Source organism: Poecile atricapillus, chromosome 7 (genome assembly GCF_030490865.1).
Source record: "Poecile atricapillus isolate bPoeAtr1 chromosome 7, bPoeAtr1.hap1, whole genome shotgun sequence".
Taxonomy (NCBI): Eukaryota; Metazoa; Chordata; class Aves; order Passeriformes; family Paridae; genus Poecile; species Poecile atricapillus.
This window is the reverse complement of record NC_081255.1, coordinates 18539884-18562318: the sequence shown is the minus strand read 5'-3', so window position 1 is coordinate 18562318 and position 22435 is coordinate 18539884. Positions and strand designations below refer to the sequence as shown.

General features: G+C 39.0%; 1 protein-coding gene across 3 annotated transcripts; it reads left to right on the top strand.

Annotated features, from left to right (window-relative positions):
- Positions 1 to 2339: 2339 nt before the first annotated feature.
- LRRC8B (leucine rich repeat containing 8 VRAC subunit B) lies at positions 2340 to 18425 on the top strand. 3 transcript variants are annotated; one of them, XM_058842656.1, is made up of 5 exons: positions 2340 to 2465; positions 12193 to 12247; positions 13095 to 13192; positions 13890 to 16048; positions 17020 to 18425. In XM_058842656.1, the coding sequence occupies exons 4-5, from the start codon at positions 13916 to 13918 to the stop codon at positions 17290 to 17292; spliced, it is 2406 nt and encodes an 801-aa protein (XP_058698639.1). In that variant the 5' UTR covers positions 2340 to 2465; positions 12193 to 12247; positions 13095 to 13192; positions 13890 to 13915; the 3' UTR covers positions 17293 to 18425. The 3 variants fall into 3 exon arrangements, with proteins under 3 accessions (XP_058698639.1, XP_058698641.1, XP_058698640.1); XM_058842658.1 differs by lacking the exon at positions 2340 to 2465 and adding an exon at positions 2811 to 2832; XM_058842657.1 differs by lacking the exon at positions 2340 to 2465 and adding an exon at positions 10926 to 11001.
- Positions 18426 to 22435: the final 4010 nt, after the last annotated feature.

Genomic DNA, 22435 nt, shown 5'->3' with positions numbered 1-22435 from the left:
AGAAACAAATAGAAAGAGCATTGGAGCTTGAAGAACATTTTCCAGATAATGTTGCTTGAAAAACACTGGAAGAAATTCATCCTGAAATAATTGTCACTAAGCTAACCTTAAAGATGAGCTTGATCTGCTAGGTATACAGAGAGTAGCTGCACTGCTAAAACAGTGTTGTTTTTGAGAAAGATGCTAATAAAATATTTCCTTTGCTCAGAGATTGTTGTGGTGTGACTGATGGGTTGAGTCCTCCCCTTGTGCATCCCCAGGAGCTACTCAGTATCAGAGTAAAGAACTAAACCTAGAGAATTGTGCTGCAATCTTCTGCTCAAGAAATTATGACCCTTGTGAACATTAACTTCTGTGTTCTGAATGAATTCAGTACCTTGATTCTTAGCACAAATAGTTCTTGGTTTTATAATTTAGTCAAACATTAACTTATCTTCCTGCATATTGCTGACAAAAAGAAAATCTGGCAGATCTTGGAGACAGACTTTTAATTTTTGAGTTAGTAGAAAGCAAGATTATAAAATGAGATGTATTTTTATTTATTTTGCTCATGGACAGGGGAAATAGTCCCTGTAAAATGGATTAAATAATTCCTCAGGGAAGCCCTAATAGAGCAGAAAATTTGTCTCAATGATACAGCCAGCTAAGGAGGAGGCAGATCATGAGACAAAAGGGAATTGCTCTCCTGGGAAGGGGCTGGCCTACTCTCTGCTGTTTACCAAACCTCACCAACGACTCTTGGAGCGGTAATTGCAGACAATGCCACGAAGTTGACATCTTTGTGATGACAGTAGCTGTTTCTCTGAGGTTAGATTGCTATCAACGTACATCACCCTAAGTAGAAACTATCAGCCTAAAACAAATACATTCCCTGCTAGGCTACCACTGGGACTGCAAACTAGAAAAACATACAGTCTTTATTTTTCTTTTTTCAACACACCTTTTCATTGGTATTTCTATATGTTCGGATTAAAAAGTGAGGTTCCCCTTAGTTTTAATTAGTTTCACTTTTGGCTTCTGTGCAATGCTTGTGCTTCCTCAAAAGTATGTATTTTAATACCTCTTTTAAATTGAAACTAACACTACTAGCTAAATGTATACTGAATACACATTTGAAAACCGTGAATAAAATTTGAAAATCGTTAACTTTTGCAAAATTTAGTGTCTTTGCTATTTAAAATGAAGGCAGTTTTGTACAGCTGCAGAGAAAAGGATTTTTGTGTTTCAGGGAGGAAAAGCAGTATTTTGAAAATAGTCCCTTTTCCCACGAAATTGATGACTGAACAGAGAATAAACATTACCATAGTAAAGCCAGTGTAAGGGATGTAATTATACTGTAAATAGAGCTTAATCTAGGTCGTTGCAATGGCCTTACTAATAATGAAAATATGTCAGGACAATTACTTGAATAGAGTGAGCTGTTTGTACGACTAAGAGGAGGGAGACAGAGTCCATTTGTCCCAGTTTTTGTAGAAATCTAGGTAGGAATCCAAATTTTCCTTCAGGCTTTCATGCCTGGCCTTTTCAGATATCCAGAGACGGGAGCTGCGCTGCCCACTGGAGTAAGAGGAGGTGAAGTAGGAAAGTCAAATGAATTTTGACTTTTTTAAAACGTTGTGTTTATTTGTGAACTTTATAATACGGGTATCAGGTTTTCAGTGGAACTAAGAGCCACAGAAGAGTCTGGCCGCACAGACTTTTGACTGTTTCTTTCAGAAAGGGTGGTGAGCGCTGGGTGTCCCTGGCTCCGGAGGGAGACCCCCGGTGCTGCAGGACATTGGCAGCGGCGGTGCCGCGGCGGGACGGGAGCTCATCCCGAGCGCACCCGCGCCGTACCGCAGTACCGCCGTACCGCTCCCCGGCACCCCCGGCACCTCCGGCCCCGCTCCTTCTGCTCGCCCCCAGCGGGGGCCGGGGCCGCTCCCGGATCCGCACCCGTCCCAGCCGAAGCCTGCAGTGGGATTAAACTGTATTTCACAAGTGTCACCGTCTCTATTTTTATTTGCTAACGGCCGGCGACAATGGCTTTCTCACTTCCTCCACCTCTTCCTACGGCTCGGGTTATTTAAACACCGGCACGGGGCGGCTGGGGGGTTGCTGCCTGCGGGCCGGTACGATCGCGGCGCCACACCGAGGGGCTCTGAGGCGGGGGGCGCACGGCCGCGGTGCCGAGAGCTCCCCGCACTGCCGGGAGGGGCGGTCAGGCGGCTCCGCAGGTGAGCGGCGGGGCCGGGCCGGGGCCGGGCGCGGCGCTTTTGTCCGCCGCAGCTCCCCCGCCCCCGGCCCGTCAGCGGCGCCGGCGGCCGCGCCCCATTGGCTGCGGGGCGGTAACGTGACAGCGGCGGGGCCCGCCCCAGACGCGCCGGTTGGAGCCGGTGCCTCGCGCTGCGCCGCCGGCTGCCGCGGGGACGGAGCGCGCGGACCCAGCGCCGCAGCGCGGGCGGGCCGGGGGGCGGCGGCGGCAGGTAAGGGAAGGGCGGCCGCCGCCGACAGGTGCCCCGCGGCCTCGGCGTGCGAGGGAGACGCGGGCGGAGGGAGGGGGAGCAGCACGGAGCGCGGCTCTCCGAGGGCAGCGCTCGCAGTCCCCGCTTTTCCCGGGGTTGCCCCTCCGCCAGCGGAGCGGGAGGGCGCTGCCGTCCCGCGGGGTGCCCGGCGGCCCGGTGAGGCTGCGCGGCGGCCGCCCCTTCCCTTGGCGCCGCCCGGCAGCGGGGCCGCTCACCTGCCGTGGCTTGGGCCGGCCGAGGCAGAGGGGGACCGGGCTCCGAGCGGGTCTGTCTGTGGCGCCCCCGGGGCCCGCGGGCGGAGCTCGGCGAGAACCGCTGTGTGGTTTGCGTAAGCGATATCTGCGCGTGTCCTCGAGTGACCCGGGCGCTACAGGTCGCCTGGGGCCGCCTTCCTCCGCCCCGGGCTCGCCCGGACGGGCGGCAGCTGCCGCACTTCGGCCTCGGGCGTGCAGGCGGCACCTGCCCTCGAGCAAGCGGCAGGCGGGAGCCCAGTCCCAGCTTCCCCGCAAGGGAGAAAAGAGTTAACTCGGTGGTGCGGCCTGACAGTTCTGCGTGTCGATCGAGAGCCGTCCTATTTGTCGTTGTTTTCCCTTCTCCTGTCTGGCCAAGGCGTTTCTCTTCCCAGCTGGTCAGGGATCTCGTAGCAGCCTCTCTTTGCGCCCTGGCTGAGATGTGCCAAGTGGAGTCAGGCTGACTTTGTGCCCGTCTGCTCAGGGGTGAAACTGGGGCGGCTTCCTGGCTTTGGGTCAGAATTTGGCCGTAGTGAATGCTGCAGTTGACCAGTTATGTAGGAGTGATTAATTTTAGGTTAAGAATGTGATTAATTATGCTGATAAAGTAAACTGTGTTTGAATTGGCCCCTAGTGCGGTCATTTAAAACTGTACCTGTGAGTAGTCCTAGAACAAGCCAGAAACCTATATGGCCTCTTATGGTTTCACGTATTTATGCTATATATTCTGCTGATTCCCAGCTTTCTTAATCTGATTGCTGAAAGGATAAGGTAATGCATCAATTATTTCAGGTGTCTTGGAATTTTTTCTTAAGTACCTTCCTAGCAGGGAGGCCAATAGATTAGGCCTTACTGATCTATCTTGTTTAACTTAAACTTTCAAGAGAGTGGTGAAGGAAAGCCCATGACGTTTTAGTAGTGAAATCTTACAGTACTTGTAGAATTTATTAACTATTGTCCATGTTTTCTTCAGTATCCATGTAGCTCAGATGACAATGTGGAGAATAGAAGAGGTGACTTTTCTTCAGTATCTGTGGCCCTGAGCAGCACAAAAGGACATGAAATGAGATTGATTATGGCAGAGAACCAGTAATTAATATATGATAGAGGGTTTTTTTTTTAAAGGGTTTTCTTGAATGTTTAAGGCATTCTGTTTTAGCCAGATAACAAATGTTTATCAGAGAGTTTTACATTAGCATGTATTATTACATTCTGCTGAATTTTACATCCATAAAATGTAATTGACTAGTAAGTTCAGGACGATTCATGTAACTTTTAGAAATTGTGCAGTATTAACTTGCTAGTTCCTTTACACTTCTGAGAGAAGAGAGTTGCTGGTCTGGCTTGTATTTGTTTCCCTTTTCAGGAAAACACAATTTTTATAGGGAGAAATTTTCCTTTCGTTTATTGCAAGTTACCAATACAGCTGTTGTTTGAAGTTAACAAAACCATGTTGAATAATTTTTAGAGAGGGGCTGACAGTGCTAAAGAAACATCCATCAGTATTTCAGCATTGTGAATGAACCTTGTAGAGCAGTATGTCACAGTCAAGTAAGTATTTTTCTAAGGGGTTTCTGAAGGGGGATGAAGGGAGAAGTCTTGTCTTAATTTAGCTGCTCCTGTGCCTGCTCTGCCTGATGCGCTACAGGTAGCAAAAGAGACCACGGCACTAATAATACTACTTCAGCTTACAATACCTACTCCTAAAGCCATAAAGCTTTACTCAGCTAGGATTAGAAATGGATGTTTCATGTGACTAAGGGGATAAGGTGTGGTTTACATGGGTCTTTGTGGTGCCTATCTAAACGTTTCATTCTGCTCTCTGTATTCTAAGCGCTAACCTGTGGGTTGTATTTATCCTTAGGCATCCTTATAACAACTGTTGTCTTGTAAATAGTGTTATTCTGCCATTTACTTTTGCACTTACTCTTTCTAAAGATAAGTTAGCAGTCTGTGCTGTGGCTATTTGGTTCAGATATCACGGGTAGCCATGTTGGGGAAAATGTAAAGTGGAATTAATATTCTTATGTTTACATATGCTGGTCTTTAATGTTTAAGTGGTATAGGTTATACAATTCCAGTTAGAGTTTTCCCAAACTTGGTGAGTGGGCTTCAGTCTACTGTTCTTATGCTTGAATTTGGGGATTATTTTCCCACGAGTTGTTAGTCTGCTACAAATTAGTTCTGGATTTAATTTTTAGCTAGTTGAAATCAAATTGTAATTCACTGTTGAACTAAAGGGACATAATACTTATGAATAGTTTCCCCAGCTATTTGATTTTAAACTTTCCAATATGAGAAGGCTGTGCTTTGTAGTGGTGTAGTACCTTGTAAGGAAAGCAGATGATGCAGCTCTCTGGAAAGCTTTAACAAGTGCAGTTTAAGGTACAGTGCTGACATACTCTCTTCTGATGTATACCTGAGAGGATTCTCGGGTCTTTCAACAATCAGAAGTGAATTGTGGAGGACTTGTAATGGACTATTTTCAATTTAATTCTCATTGGTGTTGCTCTGTTTCAAAATAATGTATTTGCACACACTGAAATAAATTATGTGACTGTATTTTCATCATAAGGGCTCAGCCTCAAAGTACATTTGGATGCTATAAACTGGAATGCAATTTATTATACTGAAGTTGAGAATTTAGTTGACTCTGAGAAACTAAAGGGATTAAAAATGCTGGTGAGGGGTCCAGTGATACCAATAAGAATATGATAGTAACACAATTTGGTTGCTACTAATTGTGAGTATGATTTAGACATTGTTACAAACACTTTGTTTCTTTGTGAGATAGCATTTTGAATTGCGATTTTAGTTAGCAAAGTTTCAGTTTCGTGGCACAATAGCTACAAAACCGTGGTCATGTAGTTTACTCAGGCTTAGTTAAAGTGACATTGATTTTTAGAGCTCTTATTTCAAACCCCAGAAAGTGTAACCCCTTATTTCCCAGATGTTATTGCCTTAGTCTTCTGGAGAAAATACCAGTATTCTGTGAGTAGTTCAGGTTGTGAAATATTTATTTAGCTACTTTCTGCTAAATAAATCATCTGCATCCAAATATGAGGATCTACTGAGCTGAAATTTAATTATAGCATATTGTGATTTAAATGCTAAATTATTTGTCTTTTGAACTATTTTTTCCATCTGAATGAAAGCAAAATCCTGGTGTACATTTGCTGTGTAATCCAAAATATATGAAGAAGGGAGGGAATTTGAAAAAAATTTAACTAAAACCTGTTTGTTTCTATCCTGTGTTTAAATTATTCATGAGATAAACTTCAATTTCCAACTTATGCCAATGCAAGTGTGAAACTGATTGTTGCTTTTCCAACTAAACACTTTTATTAAACATTAACGTTGTTTAAATACTAACTTTGCAGTGACACTGACTACAAAGTTGGGAAAATTATTGCTTAATTGAAGTGAGATGGTATATGTCAATACTCAAGTGCTTTACTGAACAGGAGTTAAAAGCAGTGTCTGTTTTGCTTCAAATTATTATTTAGTTTCTCACAAATATGGGGACAGAGGTTTTTTACTTCAAAGTTCTTGATTGATCCAGGTGATGATAAAACCTTGAGTCTTGTTTTTGTACTTCTTAAATTTGGCTTCCTACCAGAGTGTGTTTCTGATAATACTGCTATCTGAAAAACCTTTCCAGCTGCTGGGTCTTTTCAGACAGCCTACTCAAAAAAGGAAATTTTGTGTGGTTGGGGACTTGAACAGCACACTTGGAGTTGATGGAAGTACAATGCATGAACATAGGTCCTGAACTAACTTCATGTTTGTTCAGGAAACAAAGCAGGATTACTGTGGATTTACCATAGAATTAAAGTCTGATCACTTGTTTGTTGTTCTGAAACTTAGCATTGATCTAGGAGATGCTTCTGATAGGCACAGCACAGCTTTCAGCTCTCCTGATCCCGTGCATATATGCAGCTCTGACATGTACAGTTCTGTTTAGGCATGCAATTCGTACATACACTACCACACAGTGTGTGCAATGTGAAATTTGTCTTTTAGTCTGTTCATTTTATTAAAAGAAGAGAAGATGTAGCTGGTGGCTTTGTTCAATTAGTAAATACATAGTGCAGAGTAATATGAATAGGAAGATACTTAAAAGGCTGAGGGGGTTGTGCAGCCAGATTGCATTCTGCTGGAGGATTGGAAAAGCCTGTTCGATTTCCATTTCAAGCAGGTTTATATTTGACTCCAGTCTCAAGTTTTTCCTTTTCTTACTTTGGGGTGGGGATATTCTTTAAAAAGATAATAAGATGGGTTTCAGGAGAGCTGGCATACAAAAAGAGTCCCTGAGTTTGCATCAGATATCAATTGGAAATTTATCTGTTCTCATTATTCCATTTTAGCTGTTTAGACCAAACATGTAGAATCAAGTGTTTCAGCTTGTCAGGCTGGCATTCACGAGTAACTGTCTTTCCTGTTAAACAAGATGAAAACCTGCTGCTTCTAAAAGGAGATATGAGCCACTACTGAAAATCCAAATCAGCTTTCTGATGTCAGAACTAATAGAATGAAATCAGATGTGTTTCTGTATTGCTGCCCTGATAATTATATTTTCCTAGATGCAATTAAGTTCTTGTCTGTAGAAGTAATAATATTCCCTTCTAGAAAGTTCTCCATTAATCTTACACAGCATCAGGAAAACTTAAAAATAAGGACTATTTTTTGACCATTCTTAAATCTTGTAGCTATATTTGTACATGGTAATAATCATCTTGCAGAAACAGAATATATATATGTTTTTTGTGACCTCAGTTGCTGTTTCCATTCTCAACATCTGCTATCCTGAGAGAATGCTGCTTAGTCTTAGCAGTCTATAAATGTTGAAAAGATTCAGTATCCTTTTTTTGGTCAAATGTTGAAATTTTAAGTTGTCGTACTAGATAACGGTTCATATTTTAGAAACATCAGAATTATTCTAGGTAGAATGAGGACTACAAATACCAATTAATATTTCTGAGATCAGACGAAGGTGATAACTGACCACTATTAGGAAAATGAATAACATGTATTTCCAGCTCTCAGAACCAAACAGAAGCTTAGTACATCCAAAACAGCTAAATACCTAGTAAGTAATTATTAGTGTAAAACATTCCCCATTTAAATAATTTTTAGAGAATAGCAGAAACATTACCATGATTTTACAGTTGAGAAGTTTGAGTTGGAAAGAAACAAAATTATTTGCATGAAGCGATTCAGCTGTCAGAAGTAAATCATTAACTAGGTTAGGTATGGGTATTGTATTGGAAAGCAATGTTTGAGCTAGGAAATTCCCATAGAATGGAGGTTCTGAATAACTATAACCACTGGATTTCAGTATTCTGCTCTCTGCAGAAGTAGTATGAAAAATGTTGGCACCTTCCGTTTTTGTCTAAATGGAGGGTGGTTGAATTCCTTATTCCTTTATTTTGAAGTAGCAAATCAGAATATGAATGTGCTTTAGTTAATACCTGGGCACATATGGTGTTATATTACCTTGTAACAAAAGATGTTGATAGTCTCATTATAGCAACATGATATCTTGTGGATGACAAAATTGACCCAAATTCTTACATGATTTCTTAAGTGGGTTTTGTAGTCAGTGTATTTATTCTGCTGTGACAGCAGCACTTTTGATGGTGCTTGAGAAATTAATTCAGAGCTGGTTCAGGTTTGTGAACATATTCCTAGTTCTTCCTTCTGAGAATATTTTCTTATTTCAGACTGGTTTCCAGTAAGGTTACTGAAGTTGTCTTGACCGTTTCAAATGTGTTTGGCCATTTATGATTTTATGGAGAAGGACACTGAAAATTGAAAGAGGTATATGAGCAATTCCTTGCTTTTTCCCAAGGAAAGAGGGTATCTTTTTATACCATTCTAACTGTTTTATGCTGCTGGGTCCTTTGTGCTGTTACTGCTCCTGAACACAAGCTATAAAGAATCTGCTTGTAGAAAAATCTAATAGTATTTAAGTTATGAATATTCTCTAGTGTTCTCTCTGCCTTGTTTTCTGATGTCCTGAGCATGGCAGCACAATGAATCGACATCATATCTCTGACTCATGGAAACTAAAGGGATAAAAATTAATTTTCTATTGTAACACTTATCTTGGTATGCAAAATAAAATAGATACCATTGATGCTCATTCAAAATGCTGGAGGGATACTGCTGATACCATTGTCCTATGGTTATGTAGTCATATTTCCAAAATATTAACCAAAAACATGGTTAGAAGAATAAAAAGGTATAATAAGAAAAGGTGTAATTGAGAGCAAGAGTGTTTAAGAAAGGCAAGGGCCTCTAGTCATTCCAGGTACACGTGGTTGAGATTGTCTGAAGTTGTAATTTCTGAGTATTTGGCAGGACTTTAGATCTTTATTTGAGAGGTTGATACGGAAAACTTGTAATAATGTTTATGTAGTGTTGAAGAGCTAGTGCTTGAGGAATATGCTGTTTATTGTAGAGTGTGGGAATGTCTTTGGATTTGTTTTAAATACAAAAGGATAATCACTTTTACAAGATCACGTCACCTGTGATCATCTTCAGAAGGAGCTGGAAAGAGGCTTTCTCTAATCTTGTTTGTGTTGTTCAGCATTCAATGGAATACAGATTCAAAACCACAATCCCTATCAAAGAGGTCCTACAGCTGAATCTGTGTGTGCATACAGGTGACCAAAGTACAGATTCAGAAAGAAGCACTGCTTGGAAAAGGGAGAGGCAATCATGTAAATGGTTCTGCTAAGAGCAAGTATGGCAGTATAATTCTTGATGGAGTCGCACCAGAACTCTTGCAGTACCTTGCTGTTTGTTGTTTACAGAATACTTCAGAAAAGAAGCAGTAACATGCCAATAGAAGGAGAAGTTTTTACCAGGAAAAATCTGGTTTGGGTGATAAGTGTGCGTGTATGAGTAAAGTTTGTTTATTTTTGTTCCTTTGGGAATTTTCATGAGGGTTTATTTACAAGGCTCAGGCTGTGCATGTGAAACCATAAGCAGGTACTGGGAATCTCATAGGGTAGTCTCAAAACTGCCTATGAAGCAAAACCAATGATGTGTTTAGTTTATTATCAAACTTAATTTTCTATCCGAAACTTGAGAAAAAAAAATTATATGTTTAAACTAGCTAGAAACTAAGTTGGTACAATAGCTCAGGCATGACTTTAGATGGAAAATTGATAAAACAGATACATTACTGAGTATGTCAGCATCTCCTTATCTAGGCTGAGAAGCAACTGCAAGAGTCTAAAGAGACTGCCTGAAAACTTGGTAGGTGTGTTTCTTTGAGGGGGAGGGAAAAAAAGCAAGACAGGGGCCACAGGAGTACTGGCAAGTAGCTGTATAAAGCTTTAGTCGTATAAATCTATTTTGATTAAATTAGTATGTCAAAAACACCAGTTGAATACCCTTTAGGGAGGACAAGCAAGGTAATTGCCTTGCTGCAAAGACATCCCTGACTAAATGTGCCTAAAATTCTGTGAGCAATGACCAAATGATAGAGTAATACAATGCTAAGAAGCCTTTTTGCAGTGGGGGGTGGTGGTGGGTGTCTGATGCTTATAGATAATATTTTTCAAAATGAGACCCTTTTATTCACATTCTGGATATGTTTCTGTTGTTCTGATTTAATAAGTCTTGAAGTAACTAAAAATTACCTGGATATAAGTGGTCTCTATTACTTTATTTTTCTGGCCTGTGTCTCTGTATTGGTCTGGAGTAACTCTCCTGAAGTCATCATTTTTGCCTGGGGCTAAGCTTCATTCTCTCCTCTTCTAAGAAAGATTGCCAATTGAGTTAGGCCACTTTGAAAAGCTTTTATGGCTTTGATATGGGTTGAAAGCCACTGGAGATGAGATTTATCATATCCATTACAGTTCAGCATTATTCCATTTGATTAGTCACTCTTGGCATATAGATAGGATTTGAAAGAAAAATGTCTTCAGCAAAGTTGTCATCAATAATTCACGTGCTTATGTTACAATTGTATATAATGCATACTCCTCTGATGGGACGCTTTATTTCATAAACATAGAATTGTAATGGATACACATTCTTCATTAGAACACTTCAAAAAGTAGCCATTCATCAGACCAGATTTCAAGTGTTTAAATACTTAATATTGTGATGTTTGCTTTCTGCTAGAAAGTGTTGGAAACCACAGCAAGAATGTAGTCTTTTTTCTGGAATCTGATGGGTATTAACAGCTTTCCACTGCAAGGCAGAGAGGTGACAAAGCACTTCATAGAAACAGACCTCACAAAGTTACATGGGTCAGCTTCCTCTTGAGTTCTCAATCTGCACAAAAAGAAATACTTTTTTTTTTTTAGCATTATGTCATTGGTTGAAAAAGGTATATTGAGTGATGCATACTCTCGAGTATACCAATATGATTTTCACAGAATTGGCTTAAGTTTCATTTTCTGTTCTCCTTTTTGTAAATTTTAGGGAAAATACTTTATTAAAGAGTGTTAAGTGTTTTATTGTACTCTGAATTTTGTCTTTTGTACAGAACAGGTATGTCTTATTCCCCAGGAATACTCCAGTAAGCATTTAGTTATAGGAATCATCTTAAAACATTAGTATCTCCCCAAGTCCCTGATGAGGTTTACACATTTGTCAGGAAAAGAATTACTTCTATCCTCATGGTCATTAGACCTTTCACACTGTGTTAAACTCTTAGCCAATTTAGTGATAATTTTGACTTTATAAGTGTTTTTCTTTATTAAAAATTTGCTATTTTTACCTTTTGATCTTACTTTGTTTCATCATTCAATATATTAATCTCTTAGTGTGTTCTTTATAACTTTAACAGAGGTCCCAAGTCTTTCATTTTTATAACAAAGTTCAAGCAAGAAGAATTGACTGGTTTTAATATGAGGTTGGAAGTGAAAAAAAAAGTTTATTTTTTTTTGTTTACATTCAAATCAAGCATGTTTGGCTTGAGTCAAGATGTGATACAGGTATTTTTTGCAGAATGAAAGCCTTAGTTTTAATCGGTTTAGTATCTCTGTGCTTTTAGACCAAAAGCACAAAAAATTTATATTCAAACCACAAGAATTATATCAAAATAACTCATTTTAAAGGCATTTGAGGTGTGCTTTTGGAAGTTGGAGTGATTGAAGAAATTGCTATTTTTCAGCTGTGTAGAGCATCTCAGCTGCAGATCTTGTAACTTTATGTAAGTGCAAAAACTGTTGAGCTTAAATGGCTTTTAGTGCTTAGTAAAGGGACAGTGAGAGAAGCCATTACTTTATCTCTACTTTAGGAAAAGCAACTTTCAGATAGTAAACAAGTAAATAATTTGAAGAGGGTGGCATCTTTTAGATCCTTAGATCTTTTACTCAGAGATGCTGGATCTTTGAAATGCTGTTGTGGAAGGAGTAATGAGCTGCTGTTCTAATACTCACTGCTTTTGGAGTCTAAATATTTCACAATCTTAGGACAATTTATTTTCCTTACAGGAGTGTATTGTAACCATCCAGTGCTTATTCAGCTGCTTTCCCTTGGGTGGGCCTGGTAAGTTTTTGTATTCTATTATGAATACCTTTGTCATTGCAAGAAAGGTTAATTTATTTTCAGTCATTCTTTCCACTTGAGTGTGGAGTAAGGCTCAGGTTCACCTATTGTTTGGCTTTTTATAACAGTTGATCAGCTCTGTTTAAAATTGAAATGTACAGTACTTATTATAATATGTACAGTATATAATGTACAGTATATATTATAAACAAGACCCAATGTGTTCCCAGGTGGCCAAGAAGGCCAGTGGCATCCTGGTCTGTATCAAATACAGTGTAGCAGCAGGACCAGAGCAGTTCCCTGTGCTCAGCACTGCTGAGGTCCCACCTCGAGTACTGTGTCCAGTTCTGGGCCCCTCACTATAAGAAAGACATTGAGGGGCCAGAGTGAGCCCAGAGAAGGACAGTGGAGCTGGGGAAGGGTCTGGAGCACAGGTTCTGTGAGGAGCAGCTGGGGGAGCTCAGTCTGGAAGAAAGGAGGATCAGAGGGAACTTACCATTCTCTAGAACTGCCTAAAAGAAAGGTGTAGCCAGGTGAGCATCAGTTTCCCAAGTAACAAGTTCACAGTTATTTGGGGAAAAAAAATTACTTCCTTGTTGAAATAGGGCTTAGCTGTAGGCAGTCCCCTGGGTGTTTGGGGATTTTTGTGTTGATGTGGCTAAAAAACCTTTGGCTTTGCATGCTGCATGATCATGTATGAGTATATACTGTTTCATTTCAGGTAGCTGTAGCAGTGCAGAGCTTAATGGAGACATAACGAGGCAGCAGTTCTAATAAAAGCTGAAATGTTTTCTCTTATTTAATGACTTAACCTAAATAAAGTATATTCAATGTTTTCTCCATCCAGAATGAAGACAAATGTAAAGATGGCATGTCCAAGGAATTTTAAAAGGTGTAGACCCCCTGACTGAGCAGTGCTGGTTTTTATTCTCTTTAATTAGTAAAGTAAGTATGGATCAAACCTATGCTTCTGGAAGTTAAATGTGTCATATATATATATATATATATATATATATATATATTTAACAGTATTGAACAATAATATGTTGTGCCACCTTACTTTTAATTCCGCCAATATGCTTAATTCTCTTGATGGGAGAAGATGGGGAATTATGTATAAGAATATCTAATACACAAGGGCTTTTTGGTAATTTGTGTATTTTTTAATTGGGTAGAGTTAATTAATCTGGTAAAAAGTTCTAAATTACAAGAGCCATCATGTTAATGTATCACTCTGATTTTGGAATTCTTCATAAATAAGAAATCGCTTATGTAAGTTTATGATGGTTGTGAAAGACTGCTAATAATACATCAGCCACTTCTTTAACTTATACCTGCTTGTTGCTTCTACTGGAGCAGTACCCAAATGTTTGGTTAAAATATACCTTCTTTTATGCTAGTTTCACTCTTTAAGTTTTTGCACTCCCAAGTACCTTTCCTTAAAATAAATCCACGAGATGATAACTGGGATCAGGTCCCAGAAGTTTTTGGATCCTTTTGCTACGCTCTGGAGTCCAGGCCACATGTTACACATATTTAAAACTGTGAAAAGAGTAATAAACTTCAAGTATTTAATGATGAGATAAATTGTTTTCAACAATTCTGTAAGAATGTCTTTTTTTTTTCTTTTTTCTTCTACCAGCTGCTGTTCGCTCCCAGGTGAAAGTCATGATCACGCTAACAGAACTCAAATGCTTAGCAGATGCCCAGTCATCCTACCACATACTAAAACCATGGTGGGATGTCTTCTGGTATTACCTCACCATGATAATGCTGCTAGTTGCTGTGCTTGCTGGGGCTCTCCAGCTTACTCAAACCAGAGTATTGTGTTGTCTTCCTTGCAAGCTAGAATTTGACAATCATTGTGCTGTGCCTTGGGATTTAGTTAAAGCCAACCTTAACATGTCAGCTAGCTCGACAGCACCAATAATCATCCCGCTTAAAATCCAGAATTATCTCCATCGGCAGCAGTATTCCTACATTGATGCAGTCTGTTATGAGCGACAGCTTCACTGGTTTGCCAAATTTTTTCCATACCTAGTGCTTTTGCATACTTTTATTTTTGCAGCTTGCAGTAATTTCTGGCTTTACTACCCTAGTACAAGTTCCAGGCTTGAGCACTTTGTAGCCGTCCTTCAGAAGTGTTTTGACTCTCCCTGGACAACGCGTGCCCTCTCAGAAACAGTTGCTGAGCAGTCTGCGAGGAAGTTGCCGATAGCCAAATCAAAAACAGTGATTTCATCACCTCAGAGTTCAGGAGACATAGGGGCCAGCAGACAGTCCCTGCCATATTCACAACATGGCTTGGAAACAACTGGAAGAGAAAATTCAAGTGTTCTTGACAAAAAAGAAGGGGAGCAAGCTAAAGCTATATTTGAAAAAGTGAAGAAATTCAGAGTACATGCTGAAGAAAAGGATGTCGTATACACAGTGTATATGAAACAGATTATAGTGAAAGTCTTTGTAGTCGTCATAATAGTAATTTATGTCCCCTACTATTTATCATTTATTACACTTGAAATTGATTGTGTAGTTAATGTTCAAGCCTTTACAGGCTACAAAAGGTACCAGTGTGTTTATTCGCTAGCAGAAATTTTTAAAGTTTTGGCTTCATTTTATGTTGTTTTAGTGATTTTCTATGGATTAACTTGTACTTACAGTTTGTGGTGGATGTTAAGGAGCTCACTTAAGCAATACTCTTTTGAGAAGTTGAGAGAGAAAAGTAATTACACTGATATACCTGATGTGAAGAATGACTTTGCATTTATTCTTCACTTGGCAGATCAGTATGATCCTCTTTATTCCCAACGATTCTCAATATTCCTGTCTGATTTGAGTGAAAATGAACTCAAACAGATAAATCTTAACAATGAATGGTCAGTGGAAAAACTGAAAAATAAACTAGTAAAAAACTCCCAAGACAAGACTGAACTTCACCTTTTCATGTTAAATGGTCTTCCAGACAGTGTCTTTGAACTGACAGAAATAGAAGTCCTAAGCCTGGAACTTATTCCTGAAGCCAAACTTCCTTCAGCTGTGACCCAGCTTGTCAACCTTAAAGAACTCAATGTTTATCATTCATCACTAACAATGGATTATCCAGCAGTCAACTTTTTAGAAGAAAATCTGAAAACCTTGCGTTTAAAATCTAGTGAGATGGGAAGAATTCCATTTTGGGTCTTTCATCTAAAAAACCTACAGGAACTGTGTTTAACAGGATATTTCATGCTAGATCATCACAATTCCATATACAGTGATGGCTTTCAGGGGCTAAAAAATCTGAGGTCAATTCACTTAAAAAACAACCTTTCCCGTATACCTCAAGTGATTACAGATCTTCTGCCTTCTTTACAACACTTGTCTATCAACAATGAGGGAAATAAACTGATAGTGCTAAATAACCTGAAGAAGCTGGTAAACCTGAGGACACTGGAACTAATCTGCTGTGATTTAGAGCGCATTCCCCATTCCATTTTTACCCTAAACAATTTGCATGAAATTGACTTAAAAGAAAATAATCTCAGAACAGTGGAAGAAATAATTAGTTTCCAACATCTTAAGAATCTTTCTTGCTTAAAATTGTGGCACAACAGTATTTCATATGTCCCAGTGCAGATCGGTGCATTATCAAACCTGGAACAGTTGTATCTAAACTATAATAATATTAAGAATGTTCCATTGCAGCTATTTCTTTGTAGAAAATTACACTATTTGGATCTTAGCTATAATAAGCTAACCTCCATCCCTGAAGAAATCGGTTATCTGACCAACCTGCAGTACTTGGCTTTGACAAAAAACCATGTAAGTAGAACTTTGAATTACTACTCAAAAACAAAAATAGACTTGAGCTGCTCTTTCTTCTGGAACAGTCTCTACCTTTTGTGGTGTTCATGATTAAAGTAAATCCAGAAAAAAGGGGTGGTACTTGTTTAATTACTAAAGCTTTGGTATCAGCAAAGCTCACATAATACTGAATATGTGCTATCCTGGTTTGTAGCGACTTAAGGGCTTTGATCCAGAGATGGTATAGGTTAGCATGGCTGCAGAAACATATATTCCCTTTCCCTGCAGTTGTCAATCCCATGTAGTATTTTAATGGAAGTGAAGAGTGTTTAATGTTTACCTTAAGGCATCAAACTGAAAGCTCAAGTGAATGAACAGCTGGTTGATGAGCAGCTCAGGTGTATGATTGGGAAGAGGGAAATAATTATGGTTGGTGACCTCACAATCAGTGCTAAACTGTGGCTTGTTAGTGTGGAGCTCAGGCTTGTGACTTCTTTTGAGGTTTATAATTGTTTTCATTGGTGAGGCTGATATTACATCAGTAGAGTGGGCCAGGATGACTGTACTGTGCAGGTAACTGCTGGTACAGGTTTCACAACACAGGAGCTGCTAATGTCTCTCTACAGTCTGTGCTTGTTCCTCATCAAGCGATTCCTAGGAACAGTAGGCTCCTCCTCTCCCCTGCACACATCCTCCTCTCCCCTACACACATGGTCTGTGTGCATGCATGGATGTGCTTCCCCTTCCAGGCTTGGCTTGTGCCAGGAGTTAAGCAGCTTCGTAAGAAAACAGCAGTAATAAAATTATTGTAGTGCTCTCAAGCACTTGATCACATAATGATAGAGGAGTTACAGTCTTCCTTTTCCTTTCATAAACTAAGAGGGTTTTTTACCCTAAAATAAAAAAGGGAAATGTCAAAACATGCAACTGCACATAGGCTGACAACTTCTAATGTACTTTATTTTTGTTCTTTTCTTTCCTTTTTCTAGATTGAAACGCTACCTGATGGATTATTTCAGTGCAAAAAGCTGCAATTTCTTCTTCTGGGAAATAACAGTCTGATGAATTTGTCCCCTTTTGTGGGTCAGCTACTGAATCTTGTTCATTTAGAGCTCATTGGAAACTATCTTGAATCACTTCCTGCTGAACTGGAGGAATGTCAGCTCTTAAAGCGAAATAATTTAATTGTAGAAGAAAGGTTGTTAAAAACACTTCCACCTCGTGTAAGAGAGCGTTTGCAGGCATGCTCAGATAAGTCCTAAGTTTTAAATTAAACTCTGCATCATTGCATTCTACAAGTCTTGCTTAATATCTCTCTAAAATCTGTATAGGTAGAGAGGAGTGAAGGAGAGAGAGCAATTTACGAAACAGTCTTTAATGCATTGAACTGAATTGATTGTATTGGAAAAGAAAAAATTATTCACATTCAAACAAAAGATGCGGCCTTTTACAGGTAAACATGTTTGAATGTTGGAACATGAATTGTTGGTTAGGTTCTACTGATTGAAATAATTCAGCTAAATGTTTATGGTAGTATTGAAAAAGAAGACATGATTGCCTGGCTATAGTGAGTGTATATACTTTTTTCCTATGAGAATTTTTTCTGTTGGTAGTGATGATTTTAAATAGTTTTATCTCCTGCCATATGAGGTCTAAGAACTGACTGGACTTAGTTTCTAAATATGAATTTTCTAACTTAGGATGTATTAAATTAAAAGTTTAAACTATTTGAGCAGTTTAATTGCATGGGGTATACCAAAAGTAATTTGTCAACATAACATAATTCTTAAAAGCTTTTGACAAGTACTAAGCATTAATTCTATGATTGTGGAAGATGCCATTTGAATCTTGCTATTAAATACCTAGAACTGGTTTCAGCATTTTATCTTAAAAATAGTAAATACAAAATTAATTGTTGCCTAGAAATTGGGAGGAATCAGAAGAATCTGAAGTAACTGTTGTGTGCGTGTCCCAGAGAACCAATCTGACATTACTGATCTTCAGAAACAATGATGGCAAACAGAACACAGTGTAGTTGCAAGGTTGTCTTCTGTATGTTGTGAGCATCCCAGGTGTTAGTGTAGTGTATGTTGCTGATTAATATTTTTATAATTTCTCATTACTGACTGCCTCAGTGCAGCTTCTCCACACCCAGTTATTGGGGAGAGGATGAAGGAGGTTTGAAGTTTGTATTAGATAGGGACAGAAAGACAGATAAAACAAACTAAATACTCACACAACTTTATAAGCATTTGAGAGGAAAAGACAGGAAGCATTATAAGCTTTGCCTCTTCTAGGGATGTAATAATTCCATAAATCATAGTGGTCGGATAAAATCTTATGCCATCCTTAATACTTGCAAAACTGGATGGAAATAAAATGTTTCCTGACTTCATTCTTCTGCTGTGCGCTGTTTTATTATATTTGAAGTCTTAATTCTCATTATGTTTATCATGTTCGCTAAAAACATAAGTTATGACCCTGGGGAAAGAAGAGGTTAGCATGCTTTCCAAAAGCACATTTTAAAACTTCAACATAATAGAGCTTTCAAAAATCAATCTCAGTTATGGGTTAAACAGATGAAATAAAACTGTGCCCTTAACAACTTGGTGTTCAAGAACTGTGCTAACAAACTGCATTCCAGTTTGTAATAACAAATCATCCCGGATAAAACTAGTTTTAGTAGTAGACTACTTTTAGTCATCTCTTGCTCCCATTCCACTGCCAGTTTTGTGGAGTGTAAGATTTATTTTGAATGAAATTGCCCAAACAAGTCTGATCAACATGAAAGTAGATGCCTTTGCAGGAGCAGTACAAGAGGTGCATTTCTATCCACTGTACTGATGGCATTCCAAAGACCTTTGTTGTTGAAGCACTTTTCTTCTCAGGGAACCAAAATGTGGTAAAACTATTGCTTTCTATGTAGTTCTAGAAATGTTTAGTTTAAACTGATCAGTTGTGTTTATGTGCAGACCAGTGCTGCTGGAACAGTGTTTCATAATGCCCATATGTAACTCCTCCAAACTCTGTTAACTAATTTTGAGTTTCATAACGGTCCCATAGAAATTGACATGGTTCATCAACAGAACTAGTTGTGGTATATGTGATTAAACCACAATGCATTGATTTACACCCCTGTGGCAAGACTTGTGTTAATAATTGCCATAGGCCTGTCTGGACTTCATAACTCAATATTCAAGAACACTTTATGCCAGAATTTGCAGTCTAATAATTTACATCAGATTAAATGAGTATTTTCTTTAAAACTTTTTTCTAAATTAGGAAGCTGTGTTGAAAAAGTTAAATCAGCAACTAATTGACTTGGCCAATAGCTTCAACTTTTTAGGAATGCATCAGTCCTTTTCCAATATCAACCAAACTGATGAAGGTGAAAAATTATCTTAAGTGTGCATTTTACACTAGTTCTGTCAGGAGTGAAGTAACAGAAATAACTTGGAGAAAGGTACTTCATTTCTAAAATGGTAGAGGCTTTGAGGAATCACTCAAATGCATGCTTAATAGTAATATCATTTTATAGGCTAAATGGGTTACATTTTTTGCAGACTTCAATTTGTTCACTCTGCACCCCCTCAGGAGGGTTGGATTCTTTTAGCTGCATGTTTGGTTGTTTAAAAAACACCCAGACAAAAGCCGAAAAGTGTAAAGGCTATGATATCTAGCCTTGTTTTCAAACCACAGTGTGCCTTTACTATCCCTTTTGTACCATGAAACCTAATCCAAGTGCTTAGAATTGAGGATGGAAACAAATGTAACTCTAAATTCCTTAAATTCGCTTCAGACATTACCTTAATATTCACTATTTCTTCAAAACAAGGGAATTTTCAGGGAATCAATTTATGAATCCACTGTCAAACTTTGTACAATAATATTGTTGGCATCTAGTCTTTGTATAAATAATCACTTCCAATCAAAAAAGGCTTTTCAACTTGTTTGTGTTGTATTGTGTTTAAGAACTTTGTATTGTGACCTTCCGTATCATGAACATTTTGTTTAAAGATTAAATTTTTGTTTGCATTACAATTCTATGAACTGTTCTTTATTTTTCATAAGAGATGTTGCATTTAATGCAAAGCTCAGAAGTTTGCCTCCAGCTGTGTGGTAGCAGGTCTGTGTTCTACAGGAAAGTGAAGATAATGAACGGCAGTAGGAAATGAACACTATGGCCCGCATCAAAACAGTTTTCATATTCTGGATTAGAAGAGAAGTTCTTGTGTTGATTTAGAACAGGGCTTCCTTCTTAATTGTTGTTACAGAACCTTTTCCAAGTCTCCCACTTTAATGTTTGTCAGCTGGGTAAGTATCAAATGCAGACTGGAATTGTACTGGGAGAAGCAGGCTGGCAGTGTTTCTCTCCCCAGCTTGGCATGCACAGCTGTTGTGTGGCTAAACTGTCATAAATAATGCTGCTCATGGTAAATCATGAATGTATTTCAAGTATTGCATGTGATGTTAGCTCAAACATCTTGTTTCTCTTGAAATGCAAGATGATACCTGATGGCTTTTTCTGCAGGCCTGGGTTTGACTCCGTGTTCTTAAAACAAGGGAAAAAGCTCAGAGATGCAAGTAGTGTTACATATTCAAGTGCTAGCTTTTTATTTTTCAAAATAAGAAACTTCCTAGTAACTTCTACAGAAATGTGGCCCTTTCTTCTTGGACATGAAATGAAAGAACGAATAAAATTTATGCAGCTTACCTGTTTTGAGAAGATAGTGTTAGTAAAATAAAGCAAATTATGATTTTTATTACTTTTTTCATGCTTCTACAGATTTGTGTATTTTGTTTTCATGGCAACTTATTGTCACTCTAATAGCTTAATTTTTTTAGTCAGTAGATTTTCATCATGGTAACATACTTCCTTGGTTATGTGGCTTTTTCACCTTCAAGAATGTAATCTGAAGTTCATTCTGTAACCATTTCTAATAAGTAACTCTCTCTTCCTTTTCTACCCCAATAAATGCCAGGATTAATGAAAACAATGTGGGAGCAAATATATGGCTGCAAGTTCTGAAAGCAGGAGGCAGTTCACATCATCCTGTGGATTGTTTCTAGGAAGAATTTTGCAGAACTCTGTTTCTGGAGATGGTGATTTAATCAAGCTCTCACACTTTATTTGGCCTTGATGGGTGGGCAAGTTGCTGAGATGTGCAAACATAGTAGTGCATTTCCCAGAGGGATTGCAGAGACTGCAGTGTATCTCCAGCCTGATAGTAACGTAGGCTGTGGCACGGGAGAGGGAATAGTAGTTGATGGGAAGAAATAAGCAGTGATACTATGGTCCTATATGCTTGCAGGATACAGCAATGTTTCAGGAATTCCTGTCTGGAGAAGTCTCCATCCCTGCATTACATGAAGACTCTCTCAGTGCTCCATTGCTAGGACACGTAGGTGATGCAGGGGGCAGTAGCAACCCACTCTGGGGCTGGACTGGCATCTGAAAGGGTTCAGGCATTATCTCAGTCCAGTGCGTTTATTAAAGGAACCATTACATCTTTGTCTTGTTGCTTCTTTATGTTACTCCATTTATGTGAATATTCATTCACTCTTTGACTTCTAATAACCTATAATCTGTTGTTACTTTGTACAAATGTGCACTCTGCTTTGTAGGAGCCAGCTAAAAGACTTTCTGCTCATATGGATATGCAAGTCATATGCATTTAACACTTGGAGACGTGGAGAAAAGAGGATGAAAATTAGTCTACCTGCAGAGAGAGGGGAGAGGAATAATTGCTTCAAGTAACAGGAGAGATCTGAGAGATCATTATTACTGCTTAGCCCAGCAAGGCTCTTGGGAAGTGTTTCTTGGGCAGTATAACCTGCCCATAGGCAGGTCTGGCAGCGTGGTGCTTACCACAGGGAGGTATCAATCTATAGTGCTCACGGGCCTGCTGTTAAACAGGTACATTTATTACTTGCTATTGCTTTCTTCCTCTTATAAAAATGCTATTTCTATATTTCCTGCTACTGTTTATAAGTGTTACTTATAATACACTGAATAAAAGTTACTTCTTTTCCCCTCCCTCATACTTGCATATCTATCTATTCCAGAACCAATACTCTTGTCAAAAGAAGTTGTAAAGCAAGTATTTGAAAAGTGTGGAGGGATGAAAACTGTAACAGGAGGTATATAGAAAAGTCAGTCAGTGCAATCTCCCTGCCAATGCAACCTGAAAATCTCTCAAGTCAGGGTTCAGGATTCTATTATACGGATGGCAAGGTGAAAAAGGAATGTAGCTCATTACTCTTCATTGCAAACATAGCTAGCCTGCAAGTATATGGTGAATTGATTATCATTTGGAATTGGCCTTGCTCAGTAGCAGAAATGCATAAAATTGTGATGAGACAGTTGGGTGAGGTTTTCTAGTGATAGCTAAAGGTAATCATCAT